The sequence below is a fragment of the Cupressus sempervirens genome, chromosome 8 (genome assembly GCF_028749045.1).
Source record: "Cupressus sempervirens isolate cs-2001-9-10 chromosome 8, ASM2874904v1, whole genome shotgun sequence".
Lineage (NCBI taxonomy): Eukaryota > Viridiplantae > Streptophyta > Pinopsida > Cupressales > Cupressaceae > Cupressus > Cupressus sempervirens.
This window is the reverse complement of record NC_143125.1, coordinates 845,380,251-845,407,908: the sequence shown is the minus strand read 5'-3', so window position 1 is coordinate 845,407,908 and position 27,658 is coordinate 845,380,251. Positions and strand designations below refer to the sequence as shown.

The window sequence follows — 27,658 nt, the reverse complement described above, 5'->3', positions numbered from 1 at the left end:
TCATAGGCAGCAAGGAAGAAAAATATATAACTTGCAAATGAAATCAGATCTCTCCTTGAAACCAATGCCAAAACTTCATAAAATTTAACCTCCAACTTTTCAATGCAAAACGGCCACCATAAAACCTTCAGGCGTCCGTATAGTATGCAAAAAATAGTCAAAAAGGCTTAGAAATAGTAGATTTTATTAATTTCAAAGAAAGTACAATGGTTCTCTTCATCCAATGGATGTTTAGAGCCTTTATAGGCTTGTACAAAGTGGGTAGAACCACCCCATGGCAGTTGTAGCCATTTGGGAGTGGTTTCTATTAAGAGTTATTAATTTTGCAAAAAGTTGCTAATGCAACTTTGCAACTTTTGCATTTCCTTTTGATATTTTAACTACCCTCCAAACAAAACAAGTTCTAAACCTTCCAAATGTTTATTCTAAGACTCTAGACCCCTAAAACAACCTAGAAAAAAAGGTATGAATCTAACTCCACCCTAGGACCAATTGATGCCTAGGTTCATATTGTTACTTGGGGTCTTGTGTCCATTACAATGGTGGTTGGACTTTATTATTCCTAGGCCTTATGACATTGCGTAATGAAAAACATAAAACAAAACATTAGATTAGGTGCTCTGCACCATTCTCCCCTGCATAAAAGAAACTCCAATCTCTGGAGTGGTGTCAAGTGAGGGATTAAAACCATGTGCCTTAAGGTCCTTTCTTGATATCTATGTTGCATCTGTTGTTGGTTGTCCCTTCCACTATACAAGATATTCAAAATAAGTCCCCCTTCTGGTCTACTTATTAATCCTTTTGTCTAGGATGGCTTCCACAACCGGTTTGGGCTTTGGTGGAATGTTTTTCCCCAACTCTTCCTTGAGGTCTATTGTAGTACCTACATCATCTATAACAGCACATTTAAAAGAATACAAGTCAGATACATTAAAGATGGGTGATAAATTAGATCACAAGGAAAATCAATTTGATAGGCATTATTGCCACACTTTTTCACTATTTTAAAGGTGAAGCAATGGATGAGAGTGATGAAGATGATGACTCTGCCTATGGAGATTTTGAAGATCTTGAGACGAGAGAGAAATATGGAGATGAATCTAATGATAGCCTGGAGGATGGTAAAAATTTGAAATCTGTAGAAGAACAACGAAGACCGAAAAAGCTTGCACTTTGTGCCAAATTTTATTCTCAATATCCTTTTGGCTATTTTTTTCTAGTCATACAATACCTACTTTTAAAGATATTTAGTTTCCATGGTTCATAGCATTGTGAAAAATGTTCTTGGATAGCACTATTTATGAGATCCATCTTTAGGATATGATGCAGGATTAGAAGTCCACAGTTTCCCTTTCATGGGTGACTGCATTACAAGAGTTGGGAAAGTCTATTTCTAAAGAATTAATATTAATTAGTACAAAGCCAACTAGGCACAATAAATATGAGTGGGAAGAGCTAAATGACCATCTACTTTAAGGTTGTGAATTGGGATAGATAAATGACCATCACCTTGCTATTGGTATCTAGTGCAACAATAACAATATTTTCATACATTTACTTACCTAGAATGAATCATCCTTACTCCTCAAGGATGTTAAAACTTAAATCTTTTTTATTTTCTTGGCTAAGATTTTAGTTATGAATTTGTCAGATAAATTGCAAAGAGAAACAGACGTGAACCTATTGAAGGTGAGAGTGTTCTCTTCTTTAGGTACCAATGCTAAGGCAGAATTGATGGCTTCAATGACCATACCACTTTGTGAACATCTTCAACCAGTTGGAGGTCAACCACAATGAATTCAAAAAACCAATGGCTAAAAGAGTCTGAGATCTCATCAGGTTCAGGTGTCTTGTCTTATAGCCTTATTCAAAACAAAATCCCTGAGCTCCTTCATGGTGACCATTTGACAATATAATATTTTTAATTTCTTTAGTGATGATATTAGGAATTTCATTAAAGGAGAGAAGCTTGAACAACAAGGTCTCATTTGACTTGTGATAAAGATCTTTTTAATTCCTTTTCTATTAAAAATCAATTGCCATTGCCTAACACAATTTTTTTGATCGTGTTCCTTTCACACCTTTGATATGATTTGAGGTGAAAAAATATATTTTATTAGCATCTCCTTCATAGCGTGAAGTTATGTAGAATTTGACCCTCAAATGCTCTTCCTTCCTAACTATTTTATGCAACTGGGCAAGGAAAAAAAATCTCTTTGATTTAAGAGCTTTAGTTATGATCAACAAATACATTCAAAACATTGTCATAAGATGTGGTCACAAAGAGCATGTTGATGTTGGCGAAATATGTAATGTCGTGCCCACCCAAGTGTTAACTCTTACCCTGATTTCATATTTCTACCATAGGATTAAAAGTTATATTAAGTTCATTCTGATATGATGTAATTGTAGGATGGATATGTGCCTTCTAGATTGCAATCACCTGTTCACAATATTATGATAGTTTGGCTGTGATTTCAGTTATCAGATTTGATGCTTCACCTCAAGTGTGTATAATGTATATACAAGTTTATGGCTAATGAATGTATATGGAAAGGAATGACATGGGTTCACTAACCCTTCTTACTGTACCTAGTTTGTGCGGTCAAGTTAGTGACCTTGTTACTTAGGGTATGTTTCATTACTTCACCCATCATGTTTGGATACAAATAAAAGGATGTTCTTGTCTAAATTGCCAATACTCTGAACTGTTTGTTATTTTGAACCCATGTGTTGTGGATGATTACTATGAATATGATTCCATTATTTACTATTATTGTGAACTACTTCATTTTTCCATATCACCAACTGACAAAAGACATATGAATAGGTTTTTGAGGTATAGTTGTGTAAATTGTAAAATTTGCACATTGTTCCTAAAGCAACTTTATAATATGTTAACATTGACTTAGTCTTATTGTCCTCCAAAAAATAGAAAAACCATAATATGATTACCATAGAGATGAGGTCATATACTTTTTAGCATTTCAATAGTTTATTCATGTGTTTGATATCGAAGTTGGTGTTGCAGCTGCCTTATATGAAAATGTTGGATATTCTAACTCCAATATATTTATTGCTTTAGCTCACCCAGGATGCAGTTCAGCAGCCCTCTTTAATTAGGACCTCTCAAAGTCAACATGCTTGATTTTTTTAAGTTGCCCACCTGTTAATGAAGATTTGATTAGTAGTGCTTCAAGGTACTATTCTTCTTGTGTGTGTATGTAACTGTTCACAATTTCATGATTCTATAATCTACCTGTTTGGCCTAACTTTTTTGGATTCTACAGTAGTATTTTTGCTCCAATAGTATAGACAATGAATTGTGTCATCAGTATTCTGAAGCCTGTGTGCAAGTCTACAAAGAGATGGGTTTCAAGCTTATAGATTCATTACTACACTCAGGAATGGGCTCATCTTCAATCTTCAAAAGATTGAATATCAGCCCATTCCTAACTGTGGTAATGAATCTCAAAGCTCCTTCAGCCTGAGCATATCATGTCCTTCGGACAATCTTTTTAAAGCTGCTTCAACATTGTATCCTTCAGACTTTAGTTTATACCTACCAACAACAAGACTACTTTGTGTCATTAGAATCATGAATACGGAATGCAGAGGTAAGCTTTTCTAGATTTTTGCTGAGAAAATGTTGATATTAAAGTAGTGGGGCTGCTTGGCATTTTATACAAATTTGTTTGGTGTAATTTAAGATTTGAAGAAAACTATTGAAAATTTTCTTGTCCTTCCTATTTTATGCAAATTAAAGATGAGATTCATTGTTACTTGACTCCTCTACAATTTTCAATAACCGTTGAGATACTAAGAGCATATCATCTTGAAATATTGGTATCATGGTTGTTTAACAAGGTTACATTTAATGCTAAGTGCTTAGTAGAACATAATTTTGTATCTCTTATAATCTAGTTAGGTGGCTAAAGGCTTTTTTTTTTTAGTGCAGGATTACACACAATACATTCCCCTATCAGTTTATGAATTAGAATCATGGTTTGGGACACCCTTAATTTATGTGTTTGATCATTCTACTACTTGTATGATTGTGAATGCATTTTTGGAGATAAGTTTTACTCAATAAATTGTGAAGTGCATGGAATCTTCTATGTTTAATCCAAAGAAATACATATGCCCCTTTATAAGTTAATTATTTGTTTGAGTATATATAATATATTTCTTGACAGTATCTTCAGTTGATGTGCAGCATCAAGACTTGGGTTCTGGTATTTCTTCTGCAGTCGCAATGAAGGATTGTATATTACTTGCAGCTTGTGGAGTAGATGAGATTCTTCCTCAGAGTCCTGAATTTCCAGCTGATATCTTCACTTCATGTCTCACAAAACCTATTAAAATTGCATTGCAATGGTATTATCTTATTCTCATACCTCTAATCATCTCATTATTTTTACACATGATTGGGAAAATGCAATTTGTGATGCGCTAATAGCTAGCTCCTTTGCTGGGTACAACTACTGGTCATAGAATTAATAGGATGGTTTCTCATACAAAATCAATTTAATATAGAGTTTTGGTAATGACTATTTATCTATGTTGTATCTTAAATTATTCTTATTTCCCTCAAATATGTGTCACGATGGATATAGTGTTAACATGTATCATAATATTGAAATGATTCTCTAAGGCAAGGCAAAGTTGTTTACTATGCACAAATAGCTCACTTCTAATGGAATGGAACTTAAAAACATTGGGATACTAAAATTAGTGATCCTTTTATTCCCATCACGTGAAATTTTTGGTTTTTGCAATGTATGTTACTAGTTTTGGATTTCTGTTTGCTAAACATGGTTACATCTTTATCTAACAAGACATAAAGAATTACCAAAATACTTGTCACCCATCCTTGTACTAATTCATCTACATCATCTGAGAAAATCCTTTATGCTTTGATGGATGCCTATAGCTTATCCCAAAGCTCTCATTCAATAGTTATGAGATGATCAATCAAGAGGAAATAGTTGACTAGAGCTTAGAGTGGCACAATTTTTAGATGATCATATGAAATGAAATGGGCATGCGAGTAGAAAGAAACTAGAAAGACATTGTGTAAAAATGAAGGCATGAAATGGATCATTTTGGAGCACTCAGCACAAACACTTAGCGAGATCAAATGGGTGTGTAGGATTATACACATAGTGAATAATAAAGGAGGGAATTGAAACCTCCTTGAGGCTCACACTTGTTGAGGTCCACTTCAACAATGACCCTTCCTGTGAATTTTTTATGTAAAACCTTTCTAATGAGATAATGTGTTATGAGCTCTTCATCAGTGGGATGGAATGTGAATCTAGGAGGCAGTTGTGCATCACCCATATCATGACTGTAACTAAAGTTAAGAGAATTCAATAATAGAGGCTCTTAACGTTAGTTACAGTCATGATATGGGTGATGCACAACTGCCTCCTAGAATCACATTCCATCCCACTGATGAAGAGCTCATAACACATTATCTAATCAGAAAGGTTTTACAGAACAATTTTACAGGAAGGGCCATTGCTGAAGTGGACCTCAACAAGTGTGAGCCTCAAACTTTTTTTGGACCAATTCCCAGTAGTTTTCTACCAAGCATTGGTCAAAATTTTGACCAATGCATGGCTATTTTTAACCAATCATTGGTCAAAATTTTGACCAAAACTTGACAGTTTTCAACCAAGAATTGGTCAAAATTTTGACCAATTCTTGGCAAAACTTGTGCCAACATTTTTGAAAGGTTTCAACAAGACCAAAAAAATTTTGACCAATGGGTTGGTTGAACTTGGTCAAAATTGGGTCAAAATTTTGACCAATAATGGTTGAAAAATGACCTCCAATGTACTAGTGAACCATGGAAGCCTTCATAGCCATAGCCACCACCAAGAAATCCATGTGAACTAGCATGAATCCACACATCCCATGCCATGCTTCCAACCTTCACAAATGCTCCCTTAGCTAACCTATCAAGCCTTGTCCCGCTCGACTCTTGCCTTTTTCACTCTTTCTCTACAACAACAACTTTTGTGGCTACTTATATAGTAGCAAGTCCCACAAAACCACTAAGTGGTATTACATAAACCATGTGCTACCTAACCTACTAACCCCACATTTAATATTGGGCATTTAATTCTTTTCCCCAATATTAAATAATTACATGAAATATTTTCACAATGTTACAATACAACTCATCAAGAATATTCCAAGGGAATCTTTACATGTTGCACATCCATCTAGGCACAACATTACATAATAAAACAAAATAATAAAATATAACAATATTATGCAATGTGTGCAACACCCATTATCTCAACAATCTGCCACTTGTTGTATACATTGCATAGGGTCAATCTGTAGCCACATAAATGAACAAGAGAACAATCCCTCTCAGCACATCCACCATCATGGATCAAAATACACCAAGTGCTCCATCCTGGTACCTACAAAAAAATCAAAGTATCCAACATCTCAAACATGAATGATCTCACCTGTCACATTAGAAGATCATAAAATCTTGCACCAACTGAAATTCCAAGCACAAATAACCTGATCTAAAGGTAATCACATGTATCTGTAGTTGTCAAAATATCCATAGCTAAAATAGCACCCACATCAAAGTGCCAAACCCATCCAACTATCCATACCTCAAAGGTATAACAAGTGAATTTCATATCACCAGAATATCTAATCTATAGCCTACAATCACAAGCCTCGAGAGAAATACCTACCACATATATACCAAGAAGCTCCCACTGCAAAAGATAATGTCAAATCTATAACCAATCCACTCACAACATCTCAAAGAAGTGAATCCATGTAGTATTAAGGACATCCACAATACATAAACTGATATCCTACAAGAACAACTCTTGTAACAAGTCTCCAATAGTCTCCAAAATTCTCCACAACCAACAGAGGAAAGAGATAAAGGATTAACCATATCATCTCTCACATGACATACATGAGCACAAACTAGTGATCACAATCTCTAGCCAGTCTCAAATCCAATATAAACAAAACTAAACATCCAAGAAGATAACCAAGACTAGAGAAACCATGCAAATCATAACATATATCATGTCCTTCTACACACACCTATAGATGTAAATTGTGCAAGTATGATCTCCTCCATAAAACCACAACAAGAAGCCTCAACAAGACCCAAACCATACCATATCACTAATCATGGATGTAAGCCTCTCACAAGAAGATCAAACTCATAAAACCATTCCTAAACCAAGGAATAACCATTCCTAATCTAAGGAAAATGCTCAATATAAAACCATCTCCCAAACTCAACCAACATAACAACATATGCATGTGGAGATAACCAATGCTAAACAAATTCTCAAATGAACCCTCCAAAACTAACTCGTGTACCATAGCTCAAGATCCATATCCATGAAAGATAAGCATAAATATAATGTGACTGAGAGAAACAATGGGCTATACCTCTCAAGTAGCAAACTGCTGAGTAGACCAAGAGTGAGGAATGAGAATGCTCATCAAGATACCCAAGTCTCCAAGAAAGACTCATCTAAGAACAATCTCCTCTCAAGTCCATATCAGGTGACTACCCCTTGGACTTCTTGCTGAAACCATCAACCATCCCAACAAATACTTCTCTAATCCAAGATAAATCAGCATCACCATCGTCTCTAAGTATCCATGAGCACCTATAACCAATCAATCCATGCCAACTCCAAATGCAACATAGCAATATTATGAAGTATCCAGCTTATGATTAGTGTACTTAATACCAAGAAACTAAACCAAGATCAATGTCAAACTTCCAACCATGGCCTCAAGAACATAAACATGACAACATGATCTAACCTTCTCAACCAAAGAGATAGCATGCTCCACATGAACATACTATAACATGTCACAACTCTAAAAATGTATCAAGAGTACACCATGACATAATAATGAAACCATCCTCATACCAAGGATAACATTCCAAATAAAAGCATAAATCACACCTTTACCAAGAAATCCATAAGTCCTCAAGATGCAACCATCTCTATACACCATGAAAAAAAACCATCTCTACATACCAGGAAGAACCATCTCCACACACCATGAAGATAACAAGTGCACCATGAAAATGTCAAAGACGCTTCTATAGCAACAAGATATAAGACAAACTTCCAACATCTGAAAACACTCAATAAATATATCAATGCCAACAACTCCCACTCAATCGTGGTACTAAGTCACGGATAGCATCATAAAATCCATCTCCTATATGAAGATCCAAACTAAACTAGGAACTAATCCTACACTATCACTGTCACAAGCTCCCACTAAATTATGTATCCAAGCTATCCATGACATCATGATAAAAAAATCCATCCTCTAACCATGAGAATCAACCAAGTCATCAAACCATCAAAGAACTCAAAGTGCACATCATGAGCTCCTCAAAAGAAATCAAATAACCATGATCCTCAACCAAGAAGATATACCACCATAACTGAATTAAAAAATCCAAGCTAATGAATATCAAGGAAGTACCTCTATATCCAATCATATCATGCCAAAATCCATGACACCATGATCACATCTATGAACTGAGCATCCGGCTCTCAATATGTCTAACCTATCAGCATAAAATAGTCAATCGCAATTCTCTACCATGATTGTACCTAGTAGCAACATCTCATCCCTTTTACATGAAGAAAATAGTAAATCATGTGACTTAGACCATAGACAACCCAAATCCAAGTCACCAATCTTAATATACATCAATAATGAAAGATCAATGGGAAAAGACAACCCATAACCAAGCTATAAATGCAACCTATAGGTATGGACCGCTTTCAACACTGCACAACTTGTAGATCCAACAAGTCATCATACATTTCCAAAACAAACACTAATAACCATATCATCATGAGACCAATCTGAAATATGAATTGAGTATACAATGACATCAAATCTTAAATCTCCAATGCCATAAACTCACAATGTTACCATAGTCAAAATATATCTATAAACTATTCAAATAAATATATCAACAAATAAATCATGTCAAACTTGCACCAGATCTAAACCAATGTGTAGAGCTCTCCAAGAGCTTTCGATTGACTACTCGAAGTGCAAAATCCAACTCTGTATGCCCAAGTTATGCCCTAATCCATGCTCAAAATAAACAACATCTTCCTTTAGGGCTCTTAAAACTTGAAAAATATCAAAATCATAGAACCAAACTTACACCAAGTTGTACTGCTCTGAATTAGCTTTCCAATGCCTATAAGAACTTTGAAATCCAATATTCTAAGAGAAAGTTATGGCCATTTTACTAAGACAATCTTTTTACCATTTTCACTATGATTTTTTTATTTTTTATTTTTTTTGTGACAAAAGTTCCAACGGGATTAAATATGATGGCCATCACGGGCTGAAACCAAAAAACTCTTTCATTTCCTTTGAACATGGCCAAACTAGGGCATATTATATATCAAAATTTATGGAAATGTCGACCTAGATCCAATGGTGAGGTCTATTTTTACCCAGGAGGTCATTCTACAAGCTCCCCCTAAAACCCTCATTTTAAATGAAACATCCAAAAAATCTTTTTGTCCAAAAAATTTCACATGCCCAAATCTTTTAACATCTCATCATAACAGCAAATCCAAAACCCTTTGATCTGCAATAAATCATTCATATATCTTGCCCTTTCTTTTATCCTCTCTTGCATTCCCATGGATTCAATCTAGGGTTACAACAACACAACCATAGCTCTAATACCACTTTTAAGGAAACTTGACAACATGAAAAATAACAATTTCCACATAACCCATCTCATAGATTTAAAATAAATATGGAATTCAAATCCACATGCAAGAGAATAGACAGCATACCCACAAAATTGTGACACAACATATACCCTAGGAAACCCTCATTGAGGGAAAAAACCTAGCCTCCAAAAGCATCCATCACCATGTATTATTTAGCGAAAAACACCATTGCAATACAACCATGGAAGCCTTCATAGCCATAGCCACCACCAAGCAATCCATGTGAACAAGCATGAATACACACATCCCATGCCCTGCTTCCAACCTTCACAAATGCTCCCTTAGCTAACCTGTCAAGCCTTGTCCTGCTTGACTCTTGCCTTTTCACTCTTTCTCTACAACAACTACCCTTGTGGCTACTTATACAGTAGAAAGTCCCACAAAACCACTAAGTGGTATTACATAAACCATGTGCTAAAACCATGTGCTACCTAACCCACTGAACCCACATTTAATGTTGGGCATTTAATTCTTTTCCACAATATTAAATAATTACATGAAATATTTTTCACAATGTTACAATGCAACTCATCAAGAATATTCCATGGGAATCTTTACATGTTGCACGTCCATCTAGGTACAACATTACATAATAAAATATAATAATAAAATATAACAATATTATGCAATGTGCGCAACACCCATTATCTCAACATACATGGATTCACTTCTTTGAGATGTTGTGAGTGGATTGATTATAGATTTGACCTTACCTTTCATAGTGGAAGCTTTTTGGTATATATGTGGTAGGTATTGCTCTTGAGGCTTATGATTGTAGGTTACAAATTGGATATGTTGATGATGTGAAATTCACTTGGTATACCTTTGGAGGTATGGATAGTTGGATGGGTTTGGCACTTGTTGTGGGTGTTATTTCAGCTATGGATATTTTGATAACTATGGATACATGTGATTACCTTTGGATCAGGTTTTTGTGCTTGGCATTTTAGTTGGTATAAGATTTTATGATCTTCTAATGTGATGGGTTGGGTGGTTTTCTCTTTGTATGGCTTCTATGTATGTTCGGTGGCAATGGCATAATAGGAGGTGAGATCATTCCTGTTTGAGATGCTGGATACTTTGATTTTGTTGTGGGTACTAGGATGGAGCACATGGTGTGCTTTGATCCATGATGGTCGATATGCTAGGAGGGATTGTTCCCTTGTTCATTTATGTGGCTACAAGTTGACCCTATGCAATGTATACAAGTGGGAGATTGTTGAGATAATGGGTGTTGCACACATTGTATAATATTGTTATATTTTATTATTTTATTTTATTATGTAATGTTGCACCTAGATGGATGTGCAAAATGTAAAGATTTCCATAGGATATACCCGATGAGTTGTATTGTAACATTGTGACAATATTTCATGTAATTATTTAATACTGGGGAAAAGAATTAAAATTTCAATACTAAATGTGGGGTCAATGGGTTAGGTAGCACATGGTTTTATCACATGGCTTATGTAATACCACTTGGTAGTTTTGTGGGACTTGCTACTACATAAGCAACCACAAGGGTAGTTCTTGGTGTGACAAGAAAGAAGGTAAAAAGGGAAAGAGTCAAGCAGGACAAGGATTGATAGTTTACCCAAGGAAGCATTTGTGAAGGTTGGAAGCTTGACATGGGATGTGTTGATTCATGCTTGTTCACATGGATTGCTTGGTTATGGCTATGGCTTTTAAGGCTTCCATGGTTGTATTGAAATGGTATTTTTGCTAAATAATACGTGGTGATTGATGTTTTTGAAGGCTAGGTTTTTTCCCTCAATAAAGGTTTCCTAGGGTATATCTTGTGTCACATTTTTGTGGATATGTTGTCTTTTCTCTTGTATGTGGATTTCAATTGCATATTCATTTCAGATTTATTATTGGTTATGTGGAAACAATTATATTCTTTGTTGCAAGTTTTCTTACAATTATGAGTTTTATTTGCTTTATTTTCATGTTTATTTTCTTTGTTTTTTTGGGGAAACTATGAAGGGAGAGTGTTGGCATTACTCACCTTCGAATAGGGAAGAAATGGCCATGTACAAGAGAAGGGATTTAGTTGGACTCTAGGTCAATGCAAAGTCTCTTCTCATGTTGAGAGGGAGAAAGCAACATGTTATGGGCCCTTGTTTGTCAATGCAAAACTGAGTTTGTTTTGGGGAAATAGGGAGAGAAATAAATGGAAGTTTATGTGATTTGGTAGTCTTGGAAGAGCCATATGATTTGTGTTCTTGATTGACCTCTCCTACTTGAAAAAAGCCACCTTCTCCCTAGGCATAGGCTCATTTTGAAACCTGTTGTGCATACCTTGGATGGGAATTATATGTTGAGTTGTGTCATTGTGTTTGGATTTTGAATTTTTCACTTGGTCATATTATTGGTTTTCCTAGATCAGTGGGTGCTCTTTTGAGGCCTAGGATTGGAAGTGAGTTCTCCATGGTTGTTCTTTGTATTTTGTAGATTGTTTAGATAGGTTCTCATGGTGGAGCAATCCTAGTTTTCTTGGGGCACTAATGTTGTTCTTTTTGTCATGCTATTGGAGGTTTCTCCACTGTACTACCACCTGTTGTATTGTATCTCCAAGTTGAGAATGACCATGAAAGAAATGGATTTAATGTTGTAATTTCAATATTGATAAATTAAAAATTCAATTATTGTGTGAAATAAGAAAGTTATGTGATCAAGTGTTATTAAATTTTAAATCATACCTTACTTTAAATTATATTGATTTACAAAAAGTTTGAGTTGAAAATTCTCTATCTTCTCCATGAAATCTTTGTTTTAATTCATTGTATTTGAAAGTTCTTATTATAGAATATGGATATATGATTCATTTAATAGATAGATGCAATAGGTCATCCTTTAGATTATGTGATAAAATCAATGTTCTATTTAGATACGATCATCTTAATTGCATCTTAAAACCTTAGCTTGTATAAATTTATTCAAATCAATGAATTTTACCTTATGTTGTAATATATATAAACCATCTAAACTCACTCCTAACTTGATATAAAATTTATATCAATATTGCATTTTCAAATCCACTCAATAATATGACTAAACATTATTAAACTATGCCACTATTAAAATTCCTATGGGAAACCTAGCACTTTGAAGGAGAAAAGAGAACTTATGAACTTTATCTATTTAAGAGAACCAAAATGCTCTCTAGAAAAATTGTATGACAAAATCTTTTCAAAGAAAAAATAACAAAGAATATTACTTAAAGATACTCTCTTAAATTCTTTTAAAAAATTCAAAGAAAAGAAAAGTGCATACAAATATATATATATATATATATATATATATATATATATAAAATAATAAAAATCAAATTTATTCTTCACTCATCTCTCTCACAACCCACACCTATAAGTCTTTATAACATAACTACTTCCCAAATCCATATGCATTGGACGCAACTCTCCACTCACTAAATCATCCCCCAAAACTCACACAGCCCTCCATGGGAAAGAGGCAAAGTCAACTTAAAACATTAATGGAGAACCAAGAAGATTTCAAATTGATCAAATTATGCCCCAAAATTTATGTATTAACTTACACCTGAATAAGGATGAGTGGACTCCACCCCACCCATCCTTCCCTTCCATTTCCACTTCCCACATGAGCTAAAGTGTTGATCTGAAGAACATATTTGAATGTCTTACATGAGGGTAGGGAAAGTTAAATGTTACTTGTTTTTAAAGAAAATTACTACTCCCCCTTTCCACCTTATTCGACCTCATGTGTACCTCACCCTTTTATGGGACAGGGAGACTTGGGTAACGTGCATACTCCTTGGGTAAGCATGAGAATACCTTGGGGAATGCAAGGAGGGCTTAGGGTAGTGTGTAATAAGTAGGTGAAACCACTTGCCCACTTGGCAAGTGGGTAATGTTAGGGGTAGTTTAGGATTAGTTATAATATTTAGATAGATTTTAGTTGTAATAAAGGTAAATGGTTTTAGTTAGTAGTTAAGTGGGTTTAGGTTTTAAATATTAAAGTTAGTAATGTTATTATTTAATTATTTGTCATTGAAAGCAAATAATCCTTGTTTGAGTGAGCTTAAGGAAAAATAGGAATGTACGAGAACACCTATTATAGAGTTCACAAATGGGCTTTGGGTCATTAATTTTTGTATACACATCACATGTTTTCTAAAATAAGGCTTTAAATTTGGCATAATTTAAAAAAAAATCAAGTTAATAAAAGTTCGGGCAATACTTTGTTAGTGAAAAAAAATCTAAAAAATAATATTCAAGATATAAATAATGAATCTAATTGTTAACATGTAAAGATAAATGATGGTTTGTTCTTCATGGCTAAGTTCCTTTTTTTTTGGTTACTTTTAATTTCAAAAACATATAAAGATAAAAATTATGGAACCAAATTATGTCTCTACGATAATAAAAGAAAGCTAATATAAAATGAATATGACATTGAAAAGCCATCATTGAACACATGGAAAACCTAAAAAGTAAGGTGTGTATTGGTATGACCTAAGTTTTCTCACCAAGGAGATATGTAGTTGAAAGTGTAAGAATTTGGCTTAGGCTAGAATTCACCCAAGAACTAAGGAACTCAACACAAGCACATAGTAGACTAAAATAGATAGAGTATGATCAGAATGATGATATTCATCAATATTCAACATAGCCAACTTGAGAGTGCACTAGGAGTGCCTGTATATAAAGGCCTCAGGAGAGCTTGTAGAATGCATAGAAGTCAGCAACATGATAAGTCATACAACCAGGCACATGTCCACTAGATATGGGTTATCCTCCATTGAGCAGGAGATTAAGTGTGATGATGTGAAGATAAGCCTACAATGGTGTAGCATGCAAATTAGTGGTGTAGACAACATGTGCTAAATAAGGAGTGCGGATAATTGTGTTGTTATCATGAGAATTGAGTGAATGATGCATACTCCTGTGTTGTAGACAACATGTGCATAATTAGAGTTGTGTAACTCAATGAGAGTACACAAACTCCTAAGTGTCTCACCTCAAATAATAATAAAATAATGCAAAATAATTAAATAATGCATTAACTTAAGTAAACTTAAGTAAGTGTAATAAGTAAATACTTATTTACACCAACAAAAAGAATGGATATATAGGCTTCTTTTGGAGATTGCATTATAGATAATGCAATGGACTAGTAATGATGATTATGTTGTGTACTTTTTGGCAAATCATATATATTATTGCAGGGGACAACTTCCACAACCCTAACAAATTCCAAACAACTCTACCCTCCAGATGATAGGAACTAGAATATAATAATAAAGAAACATATAAACACAATGATCATTTTATTTTCAATTCAAATGGTCTCTAGTCTATAATATAATCCAAACTACTTTAGATAGTAACATGTCAATTAACAAGATGATGAGGAGCGCCAATTGCACTTGTCAAAAGCAATGAAGGTTATATCCTCTAATGTCAGAGGCATTAACACCTTTGAAAAATGTGCTCACACCAAGAAACAACTTGATGTTAATGGAGCAGATGTTGGTTTATTGCAAGACTAAATTGTCACAACAAACATTTACTAGCCCAATCGCAAAATGGTAGAGATGGAACTCTTTACATGTACCTTCTTTGGGTGCTTTGGGGGTCTTTCTATTTTATGGAATCAAAAATTTGTCAATCTATCTCTAGTAAAAAGTGAATTAAACTCTGTCATGCCCAAAAATCTGGGCAGAACCACAACAACAATTATATTTTAAAAGTTAAATAACACCATATTTAACTGATACAAATTTGAATACACTACAAAAATTTTAAATGGGATAGAAGTGAGTTTCAGTTGTAATTCATCATGATGTAGAGTCAACATTTTGACCCTACTGCACCATGACAAAACCTTAGGTTATGTTGCTACAGGTACACCTAATTTAGGTTACACAATTCAGTTCGATAAAACTCTAGTTAAAGTGTGACATCATATTTGAGAAAACATTAGGGTTCCATGGTTCCTAAAAGTTGAATTAATATGTTTGACTAATTACATAAGATACATTAGGTTTGTTATGACTCCATATGTTCATTTGTTAAGTCAGACAATTTCCTTAGGTGATCTAGTTATGCACCTCCTAGGAGGTGATTCGGAACTTCTTGTTTAGATTCATACTTTAATTTAACTTATTGATTCACTATTTAATTACTTTTGACATTCATTTTATATCTACGAAACCTTCTTATTTCACTAACGGGTCACCTACTTAAGACCTCTTCATTTTTCTTTTGATTCCTATGATCTTAACAATTCGAGTTAAATAACCCATAATTAAACATTATAAAATATTAAATAAAATAAGAGACTACAATTATTCACCTAATTAACATTATATACCTTCCTTGATAAAATGACTTGCCTAATAATCTAATATAAGAAATATAAATTTAACACCTAAATAATCCTATTAAAAAAACTCTTTAAGTATAATCTCTTTCTTTTATCTCACAACCTATAATAACATTACTAACTTTAATATTTAAAAGGATTATTTTCTTTCAATGACAAATAATTAAAACTAGTTTTCCAAATAATTTTTAAAAATTGCATTTTATTCTTAATTATTTCACATTAAACATGTTTTTGTCAGGAAAAAGTTTTGAAGTTCTTGGAGTTATCTTCTCCCAATCAAAGAGCTAAAAAATCTTGAAACTGTAATATCTAAGTTAGAAATGCTCAAAAATTAAGCACACACAACCAAAAGGGTTGAAATGCTAAAAATTTCAACCAGCAAAATCAAACTAATTTTGAATGTTTGAAAATTGAACACTCAAACAAAAGGATTGAAAATGTACTTAATTAATACTACTCAAAACTCAAAGATTAAGTTTAATTGTAGATATGCATGTAAATTGTGAAGTGCAAACATGGCATGTAGATGTTTGTTGAAATGCTGGAGAGAAATGTAGGATTCTAGAAAAGCCGTGTACATGATTCATATGATTGCATTGAAGGGAACTCCATCTTATGTTTGGAAATGATTACAAGATATTCATTGAATGTATTAATGAAAAGGACTTGGAAATTTCTTGAGAGAATGCAATTACTAATAGAAAAGACAAATTCCACAATCTTCGCAACAATATTCATCATAGCATATGCTCTTGCCTATTGACTATTAGTGTAATTATAATTGTCACTATGCAAAACAAAGTAACTTTAGCAATGTTTTCAAAATTTTCAACAAACTCAATGGGCCCTTGGTTTGCTGGTGAAGTTGAATAGCTCACAAAGAGCTCACCAAGAATCAAGTCTTAGTGACCCAAAGAAATGATTGGATAATAGTTGAAAACATTTAAATAACCATTATGTAATGTCATGACAAATGTGAAAGTAAATAAAAGATATAGAGCAGCACTACTTGACAAGCTTGCCTCAAGAGGCACTATCTCATGTAATGCTATGATTTTAGGATTCTCCAATTAAATTGCATATAAAATACAAATGGAGTATTTCATCTCATGATTTGCAATCATCACAGGAGTAGCACATGATAAAATTGTTAAAATGGCTCTTAAAACTGTCAAGGAAATGTTTTTTGTAGGTGTCAATTCAATCCCCACTACTTGTACTCTATATCCCTTTTGTTAAGTGTGTGAAGTCCACAACAGATACGGAACCATTACTCTTCTCCTTGCTCTTTCATTTACTTGATGTCTCTTCATATTTGAAAAATAAAATGAATTTGTATAAGAGATGAAAAAAGACTATGCATCTGTTGTAATAGTTAATGAACAAACTTGGGCTATTTTTCTTATTGATATAGCCATACAATGATGAACCACATAATATCTTCTGTGTATTCCATAATTTCTTAATTCTTGTTCAGTTTTATTGTTGTATTTGAATTGCTCCACACCTGTGATATGTAAAACTATTTGAAAACATCAATTGTGTTACATTTCTCTTTTTGTGGTCGTACAATGGTGAACCACATAACTTCTTCTGTATGTGTATTCCATTATTTCTTAATTGTTGTATTGGAATTGCTCAACACCTTTGACATGTAAAAATATGTGAAAGCATCAGCTATGTTACATATGTGATAACCAGAAGTAACAGGAATGTTGAAAATGCATATCAAAAAAAGGGATGAAACCAGGCACTATTATATTTTCTACAAAATTATGTATTAAGGCTTTCCTGTAAAATTGATAACTGTCCCTCGCTAACTAGTAAATCCTCTTGAAGTTTCTCTGCTCTCATTTTAAGCATTTCCACTTCACCAATTAGTTTCATGTTTTGATGAGAATGTCGTTCTGCATCTTGCTGAAATCCATCCCTTTCTTCTAAAACTTTGGGCATTTCAACTCTTAACAATGTCAGTTCTTTGAGGCATTCTTTGTAAGTTAGCTTGTAAACATTTGATTGTATTCTTCTTCCCTCCAAGCTGTAGATAAAATAAATATCATAACATTAGTGCTTGTGTTTTGAAAGGAAATGGTAATGCAAAATCAAATTTAGAAGCCACAACAAAAATAATATAATAAAGTTGTAGATAAAATATGATTTGAAAGAAAATCTTAATTAAAAAATTACGAAATCAAATCTATTGTAATGTGAAAACAAATGTTAATGCAAGAGTCATGAAATCAAATCTGGAAATATTAATCTAAAAATCATGAAATCAAATTCAAAAGTAACAAAACTAATGAAATCAAATTCAATAGTGACAACACTAATAATAGTCTATAGAATTAATTTTTTTAAACCTATGAATCAGAATGTAATTTCTTTTAGGATTTGACTCTGTATGATTATTTGTTCTAAGTTTCCAATTATACTAATGATCATCAATAGAAAGAATAGGGTAGGGGTCCCATGGGAAGGGCTTGGGCTCCATTTGAGCGGGTACTTCCATGATAATTTTCTGGAGGGGGCTAAAGGTTTAATTAGAATTATTTCTTACAAAATAGGAGCTTGGACTTTTTAGCCATTTCAATTTGAAAGGGTGAAAATGGGGTGGGGCTATTTCTAAACCAAATATTTTTTTGCCACATGTCAACAATCTATTAATTATTTTAATAATTTAATTATTATAGTAATATAAATAATGATACCATAAATTTAAATTCTTCAAATAATATTCTAACTAGCTTCCTCAAATTTAGGAGCTAGAATTTTTAAGCTCAAAAAAATTAAGAAAAACCATGAAACCATTCCCCTTTAAATATTCCTAAAATTCTGAATAGCTACCCGCTCTATTTTTAAGGAAGTGTCTTCCATAGGACTCTAGCTTAATATGAGAAATTAAGCCTTCTAAAAGATAGAATCAAAAGAAGAATCAACACAATTAAAAGAAAAACTAAAAATCATTCAAACAATGGAAAGAAGTTAAAAGGCAATGAGCCAATGAGAAGAGTTTCAAAATGATTTTTTTAATGCATTTTAGAACTTTTCATTTTCCCTCATTGGGATTCTTTTCTAAATTTTGATTTAAAAATTTTCCCTCATTGGGATTCTTTTCTAAATTTTGATTTTAAAAAATCATTTTTCTTTTATCTTGATTGCTTTTATTGAATTCTCCTTTTTAAGACATAATCTGCAATTCAAATTTTTCTGATGAATCATTTACTGATACACAATGCAATCCCGAAAACAAAAAGTAAATGTCATCTTGCAACTGAACTTTGACCTCCTAAAATGTAAAAGATACATACCAGAAGCTCCAACTCTCTCTCTTTTAGGCTTGAGCTACTCAGCCTGCCCTATAGACTTTCAATGTTACTTGTCAAAACATCTTGACTCCTTACCAAATCTGCAACTTCTTCCTCAAGTTGTTCTAAATCAGCCTCACTAGATGTTAATTTATCTCGTAGAATCTTGACAAGTAAAGTTTTCGCTTTAAATTTTTGTTGCAGTTGTTTGAAATCCTCCTCACTCTGAAACAGCAATGCAGAATATTAGTTGATAACCAAAGCATGTAAATGCATACAGAAGATATTTCAATACGTATTTTTTCAGGAAAAAACTGTTGGATTTATATCATCCACTAAAAAATCTGTGAACTTCTAGATAAAAATGCAAATCGTCAAAATTTATAGCATCAGCAAGAGAAATAAATACGTTGTTGAGATTCCCTCACCTGAGATTTTACATGAATTTTCTGGTTATTTAGAGATGAAACTTCTCTTTGCAGTTCTACATTTTTCTTTGCAAGATCTCTGGCCCTCTCTCTCATTCTCCTCTCCTCAAACCTAATTTTCTCCAGCATAGACGCCCATTCATTCGACCGCCTGTCTATTTCCTTTTCTAATGCTTCCTGCAAATTATACTTGCTCATACAATAATTGAGAAGAGGAAGAAACCTCATAAGAAATGAGAGAGGAGGGTCATCTCTTAAATAGAGATGAGAGAGAGAGGAGTTAGAATAAATATTTGTCCTCACATATTCCACTAGATGACAAAATAAGATGTAGTGGAAAAAGGACAAAAAAAGAAATATATTAGGATACCTTGGCTTATATCATAATATATTATAACAATAAAGAAAGGAGGTCTAACCTTGGTTTATAAACATACCAAGGAAAGATTACAACTTCTAACAGTTCTTGGAGTTATCTTCTCTCAATCAAAGAGCTCAAAAATCTTGAAACTGTAATATCTAAGTTAGAAATGCTCAAAAATTGAGCACACACAACCAAAAGGGTTGAAATGCTAAAAATTTGAACTAGTAAAATCAAACTAATTTTGAATGTTCGAAAATTGAACACTCAAACAAAAGGATTGAAAATGTACTTAATTAATACTGCTCAAAACTCAAAGATTAAGTTTAATTGTAGATATGCATGTAAATTGTGAAGTGCAAACATGGTGTGTAGATGTTTGTTGAAATGTTGGAGAGAAATGTAGGATTCTAGAAAAGATGTGTGCATAATTCATATGATTGGATTGAAGGGAACTCCATCTTATGTTTGGAAATGATTACAAGATATTCATTGAATGTATTAATGAAAAGGACTTGGAAATTTCTTGAGAGAATGCAATTACTAATAGAAAAGACAAATTCCACAATCTTCGCAACAATATTCATCATAACATATGTTGTTGCCTATTGTCTATTAGTGTAATTATAATTGTCACTATGCAAAACAAAGCAACTTTAGCAATGTTTTCAAAATTTTCAACAAAATCAATGGGCCCTTGGTCTACTACTGAAGTTGAATGGCTCACAAAGAGCTCACCAAGAATCAAGTCTTAGTGACCCAAAGAAATGATTGGATAATAGTTGAAAATATTTAAATAACTATTATGTAATGTCATGACAAATGTGAAAGTAAATAAAAGATATAGAGTAGCACTATTTGACAAGCTTGCCTCAAGAGGCATTATCTCATGTAATGCTATGATTTTAGGATTCTCCAATTAAATTGCATATAAAATACAAATGGAGTATTTCATCTCATGATATGCAATCATCACAGGAGCAGCACATGATAAAATTGTTTAAATGGCTTTTAAAACTGTCAAGGAAATGTTTTTTGTAGGTGTCAATTCAATCCCCACTACTTGTACTCTATATCCCTTTTGTTAAGTGTGTGAAGTCCACAATAGATATAGAACCATTACTCTTATCCTTTCTCTTTCATTTACTTGATGTCTCTTCATATTTGAAAAATAAAATGCATTTGTATAAGAGATGAAAAAAGACTATGCATCTGTTGTAACACTTATTGAACAAAATTGGGCTATTTTTCTTATTGATATAGCCATACAATGATGAACCACATAATATCTTCTGTGTATTCCATTATTTCTTAATTCTTGTTCAGTTTTATTGTTGTATTTGAATTGCTCCACACCTGTGATATGTAAAACTATTTGAAAACATCAATTGTGTTACATTTCTATTTTTGTGGCCGTACAATGGTGAACCACATAATTTCTTCTGTATGTGTATTCCATTATTTCTTAATTGTTGTATTGGAATTGCTCAACACCTTTGACATGTAAAACTATGTGAAAGCATCAGCTATGCTACATTTGTGATATGCAGAAGTAACAGGAATGTTGAAAATGCATATCAAAAAAAGGGATGAAACCAGGCACTACTATATTTTCTACAAAATTATGTATTAAGGCTTTCCTGTAAAATTGATAATTGTCCCTCCCTAACTAGTAAATCCTCTTGAAGTTTCTTTGCTCTCATTTTAAGCATTTCCACTTCACCAATTAGTTTCATGTTTTGATGAGAAAGTCGTTTTGCATCTTGCTGAAAGCCATCCCTTTCTTCTAAAACTTTGGGCATTTCAACTCTTAACAATGTCAGTTCTTCGAGGCATTCTTGTAAGTCAGCTTGTAGACATCTGATTGTATTCTCCTTCCCTCCAAGCTGTAGATAAAAATAAATATCATAACATTAGTGCTTGTGTTTTGAAAGGAAATGTTAATGCAAAATCAAATTTAGAAGCCACAACACAAATAATATAATAAAGTTGTAGATAAAATATGATTTGAAAGAAAATCTTAATTAAAAATTACGAAATCAAATCTATTGTAATGTGAAAACAAATGTTAATGCAAGAGTCATGAAATCAAATCTGGAAATATTAATCTAAAAATCATGAAATCAAATTCAAAAGTAACAACAATAATGAATTCAAATTCAAAAGTGACAACACTAATAATAGTCTATAGAATTAATTTTTTTAAACCTATGAATCAGAATGTAATTTCTTTTAGGATTTGACTTTGTATGATTATTTGTTCTAAGTTTCCAATCATACTAATGATCATCAACAAAAAGAATAGGGCAGGGGTCCCATGGGAAGGGCTTGGGCTCCATTTGAGCGGGTACTTCCATGATAATTTTTTGGAGGGGGCTAAAGGTTTAATTAGAATTATTTCTTACAAAATAGGAGCTTCGACTTTTTACCCATTTCAATTTGAAATGGTGAAAATGGAGTGGCGCTGTTTTTAAACCAAATATTTTTTTTGCCACATGTCAACAATTTATTAATTATTTTAATAATTTAATTATTATAGTAATAAAATAATGATATCATAAATTTAAATTCTTCAAATAATATTCCAACTAGCTTCCTCAAATTTAGGAGCTAAAATTTTTAAGCTAAAAAAAAATTAAGAAAAAACATGAAACCATTCCCCTTTAATATTCCTAAAATTCTCAATAGCTACCCACTCTATTTTTAAGGAAGTGCCTTCCATAGGACTCCAGCTTAATATGAGAAATTAAGCCTTCTAAAAGATAGAATCAAAAGAAGAATCAACACAATTAAAAGAAAAACTAAAAATCATTCAAACAATGGAAAGAAGTTAAAAGGCAATGAGCCAATGAGAAGAGTTTCAAAATGATTTTTTTATGCATTTTAGAACTTTTCATTTTTCCTCATTGGGATTCTTTTCTAAATTTTGATTTTAAAAAATTATTTTTCTTTTATCTTGATTGCTTTTATTGAATTCTCCTTTATAAGACATAATCTGCAATTCAAATTTTTCTGATGAATCATTTACTGATACACAATGCAATCCCGAAAACAAAAAGTAAATGTCATCTTGCAACTGAACTTTGACGTCCTAAAATGTAAAAGATACATACCAGAAGCTCCAACTCTCTCTCTTTTAGGCTTGAGCTACTCAGCCTGCCCTGTAGACTTTCAATGTTACTTGTCAAAACATCTTGACTCCTTACCAAATCTGCAACTTCTTCCTCAAGTTGTTCTAAATCAGCCTCACTAGAGGTTAATTTATCCCGTAGAATCTTGACAAGTAAAGTTTCAGCTTTAAATTCTTGTTGCATTTGTTTGAAATCCTCCTCACTCTAAAACAGCAATGCAGAATATTAGTTGATAACCAAAGCATGTAAATGCATACAGAAGATATTTCAATACGTATTTTTTCAGGAAAAAACTGTTGGATTTATATCATCCACTAAAAAATCTGTGAACTTCCAGATAAAAATGCAAATCGTCAAAATTTATAGCATCAGCAAGAGAAATAAATACGTTGTTGAGATTCCCTCACCTGAGATTTTACATGAATTTTCTGGTTATTTAGAGATGAAACTTCTCTTTGCAGTTCTACATTTTGCTTTGCAAGATCTCTGGCCCTCTCTCTCATTCTCCTCTCCTCAGACCTAATTTTCTCCAGCATAGACGCCCATTCATTCGACCGCCTGTCTATTTCCTTTTCTAATGCTTCCTGCAAATTATACTTCTCGTTCTCCAACATCTCTATGCGAGATTCCATCTCTCCCCTGTTTAACCTTAAAGATCTTTCAGAAGAAACCCTAAGTGCTAAGTTCCCTGTTTCTTCAGATACCTTGCCCTGTGGAATCTCGCCCCTGTTTAACCTTAAAGATCTTTCAGAAGAAACCCTAAGTGCTAAGTTCCCTGTTTCTTCAGATACCTTGCCCTGTGTTTGCAACAAAAATCCTGCATTTTGTTCCAATTTATTTGCCACAAAGATGGGAGAAGCTGATGAATTCTCCTTCAGGTAATCGCAAAAGAAGACTGCTTTCAACGGAAATAACTTCCGCATCGCTGCGACACTACCAATCATCTGTAAAATAAATAAAAATTTCGTGTCATTTTCTAACATAAAATTAACAAACGTGTTAGCCTGTATGCATCTTCTTCAAGATTTATGCTAGGGCATGTAAATATGTGGCTTAAAATGGCTCAAAATGCAGATAATATGAAGCTAAAGCCTAAGAACATAAAATTCCCCCTTTTTTTTTTTATTGACAAATATAGTGAGTCCTACTTTACAGCTAACCAGTAAAATCCACAGAGCCGCGTCAAAATAATCCTGCAAAATATTCTCCATGATGAACCGGAAAGCTTCAACAATACTACGAATACAAAACAAAGACGCCTGAATTTTTCGGACTAGATTCAAATCGAACTTTAAAGCTATACATCTTTCCAAAAAAATTGACCGAAATGTTTCCAAAAAAATGTAGCCTTTTTCGGATCGAAAATAGAAATCGGCTGCGGAAATCAGAGCTGTCTCCCAAAAGAGCGCTCCGACTATAGAAAGAAAAATCCGGAGCTAATAAATTTCAAAATGTTCCTCAAATTAACCATCTATTTCCGCGGAAACTTCTCACATCGTTCAAAAGCTTACAGCATAATTGGTGCCGGAATAGTAGTACAGTAAATGTGAATTATTTGAATTTTTAAATTTGTACGTGAAACAACTTAGATGACAATTTTCCAAAAATTTGAAAATATGTTACATAGTTTTATATAAAATTTGTATAAATTCATTTTTAGTAATTAAGTTATTGATTGTAATTTATATAATTTTTTGAAGGCAAGTAAGTTGTTTTAAAATAATTAGAGTTGGAGGATTAGACTATATAGCTAAAGCCAAAATTCATAATTAACTATTGTTAAGATTGTTAAAATATTTTAAGCATAAAAATATATCTTGAATCAATATGTTAAAAAAATTAATTGTATTTTAACATGACTAGTATTAATATAAGTTGTGTATTTTAAAAAGTAGATAATATTTGGGAATCCAACACTTTCACAACTACTAAATATTTCAAGACTTAATCATATGCATCCACAAATAAATAAACTAAAAAGTAAGGTACGCAACAATAAAAAATTCATAACTCCATGATTTATTTTCCCTGGCCAAGAGAAAACTCTGGTAGGGATGGTACCTACAACAATGTAATCTGAAAGTTCTATGTTAGGAGATTTGACCCTCTTAGGAGTGTTTACATACATTTCATTGTTAAAGGATTAGACCCTGTTAGAGGTCTCAACCCTCTTAGGAGTTGTAATACAATGGACTTACTACTCTTACAAGGATATTAGATCTATACAACAAGCAATAGATACTATACCAAAATGATTGTACCGATGTCTTTTATATTTGATTAGTCATTTGTATATCTTGCAAATGATTTTGTCGATGCAACAACTGATCACATCTGACCAATAAAATAGCATCATAGCATCATACATAAAATTTGAATAACATGTGCATACACACATGACGCTTCGCATCACCAAGTTGTCCTTATTATATACCCTTTTAGTTATGTTATTTAGTCGGCCTTAGAGATGAAAGGTGTAAACACTTATCCAAAACTTAATACCAAAACTTGCTAACTAAGGGTTAACATCTAGGATGTCATCCCCACATTGCCAATCAATTTAATTGACAAGGCAATTCAATTCCTTGGGCCAAAATGCTTGATCTCTATCTCATATCCTAAACTCTGCAATATAGACCTATCTTCACATTTATCAATCAAAACATATGCTAACTAATATATTAACTTCAGAAAACATAGTTGCATCATAAACAAACTCCATTATGTCAACATCCAAAATTGTGGCCAGTAATATTAATCATGCTAAGCTTGTTGATCAAAATAATACATCTGTTGACAGATTTCTTGAACTATACTTAGGCAATTTTGTCATCAAAACAAAACCAAAACTAAATGTACGTATAAGAGACCTTATCATCTCATAATGTTTCCATAAATGATAACATTTGTGCATTCATAATTGACTACTTTCCAACAGTCTCCCCCATTCGCATTGATGAAAACACTTAGTGAATTTATTTGTTATTTATATTATTCATTTTGCACTGATATAACTCCCCTTTGACATTGATAATGGAAAATGCAAGATCTTAGATTACCATATATTATTTACAAGTCCAAAAATATTTTCTCTCCAACAAAAGATTTATACAAAACTTCGGACAACTGCAAAATTTCTCCTTAAAGTAGAAAATTCGGTATCTCATGGTTTATGCCACTTAGATTACACTACAAATTGCATAGGCTGCAATTTCTGCCCCATACAAGTCCATAGGTCTAAAAATCTTATAAGTCTTCTTGGAAAACTCAAACAATTCCAACTACTTTTGTATTAATTCTAACTTAGGTGATAGTAGACTTTGAAAAAAGGAAAACCTACTAAAAACTCTATAATTTTCCTTCAGAAGAACACTTATTACATCAAAACTTTACTTATAGCTTTGTCCATATTAACAACACTTTTCTCTATCTTAGAAAAGAGTAGCTAGATGGGGAAGTAAAATCAATCCTTGTTCATACATAGGTTTTTCTGGTACAAAATGAGCCACCTCAAATAAATTCATTGCTCCAACCCAGAATACAATTAATCCGGCATGAGCCACATGAGCTCCAAGTAATTTTCCTGACAAATTAATAAGTTGAGCATTACCAACCCACCAAGTGAAACCAGTGGTTTCTTGGTCACGACCAACTAAAGTTAGAGTTCCATTAAAGAGTGTTTCTATGGGGTAGAACCTCCTCAGGTAATATAAGATTCTTATCTATTTAGATGGGATATACATAGATCAATACATATAGATCTATGTTTACGTGGATAAACTCTTTTTTTAAAAGTATGTTTCATTTTTCTTTTCTTTTTTTTTGCACTCAATGAGAATTTTGTATTTCATAAAAATTAGGTGCAATATTCTATATATTATAATTATATATATTCTAAAACAATATATTTATATATATTCTAAAACAATAAAATTTATCAATTTCAATTCCATTCTATTATTAAATGTATAGAAAAATAGAGTTTTGATATCAATTTTTCTAATCTCGTGCTTTATAAATACCTCTACACTACATTTGTCCAAGTTTATCTCAAAAAATAAAATAAAGAATGTTTTTTTGATGAATAGTCCTTTTCTATCAATAAATAATATACTAAGATTACAATTCACAAAAAGGGTGGGGGAATACAAGATCACCTCGCAAATAAGTTCACATGGCTGCAATCGGAATCAGACACTATTCATCAAAAATATATATATAAAGCAACCTCAGGTAGCCAAAGTAGTGCTTGCTGAGG

General features: G+C 32.8%; 1 protein-coding gene and 1 pseudogene across 1 annotated transcript; both read right to left on the bottom strand.

Annotated features, from left to right (window-relative positions):
- The window catches only part of LOC149545063 (serine--tRNA ligase, chloroplastic/mitochondrial-like), a 49,223-nt pseudogene extending 29,117 nt beyond the window's left edge, over nucleotides 1–20,106 (bottom strand).
- Nucleotides 20,107–21,846: 1,740 nt separating this feature from the next.
- On the bottom strand, nucleotides 21,847–24,800 carry LOC149545062 (uncharacterized). Its single transcript, XM_089796493.1, has 4 exons — nucleotides 24,561–24,800; nucleotides 23,808–24,344; nucleotides 23,383–23,604; nucleotides 21,847–22,155 (listed from the first exon to the last, which is right to left on the bottom strand). The coding sequence occupies exons 1-4, from the start codon at nucleotides 24,609–24,611 to the stop codon at nucleotides 21,892–21,894; spliced, it is 1,074 nt and encodes a 357-aa protein (XP_089652619.1). The 5' UTR covers nucleotides 24,612–24,800; the 3' UTR covers nucleotides 21,847–21,891.
- Nucleotides 24,801–27,658: the final 2,858 nt, after the last annotated feature.

Excerpts from the sequence above, each read along its gene's own strand:
- LOC149545062 (XM_089796493.1), bottom strand. The coding sequence starts at position 24,611 with ATGGAGAATATTTTGCAGGATTATTTTGACGCGGCTCTGTGGATTTTA. Across the intron at positions 24,345-24,560 it reads CGGCTCTGTGGATTTTACTG|ATGATTGGTAGTGTCGCAGC; the intron begins GTTAGCTGTAAA and ends TTTATTTTACAG. Across the intron at positions 22,156-23,382 it reads AGAGAGAGTTGGAGCTTCTG|CTTGGAGGGAAGGAGAATAC; the intron begins GTATGTATCTTT and ends TTTTATCTACAG.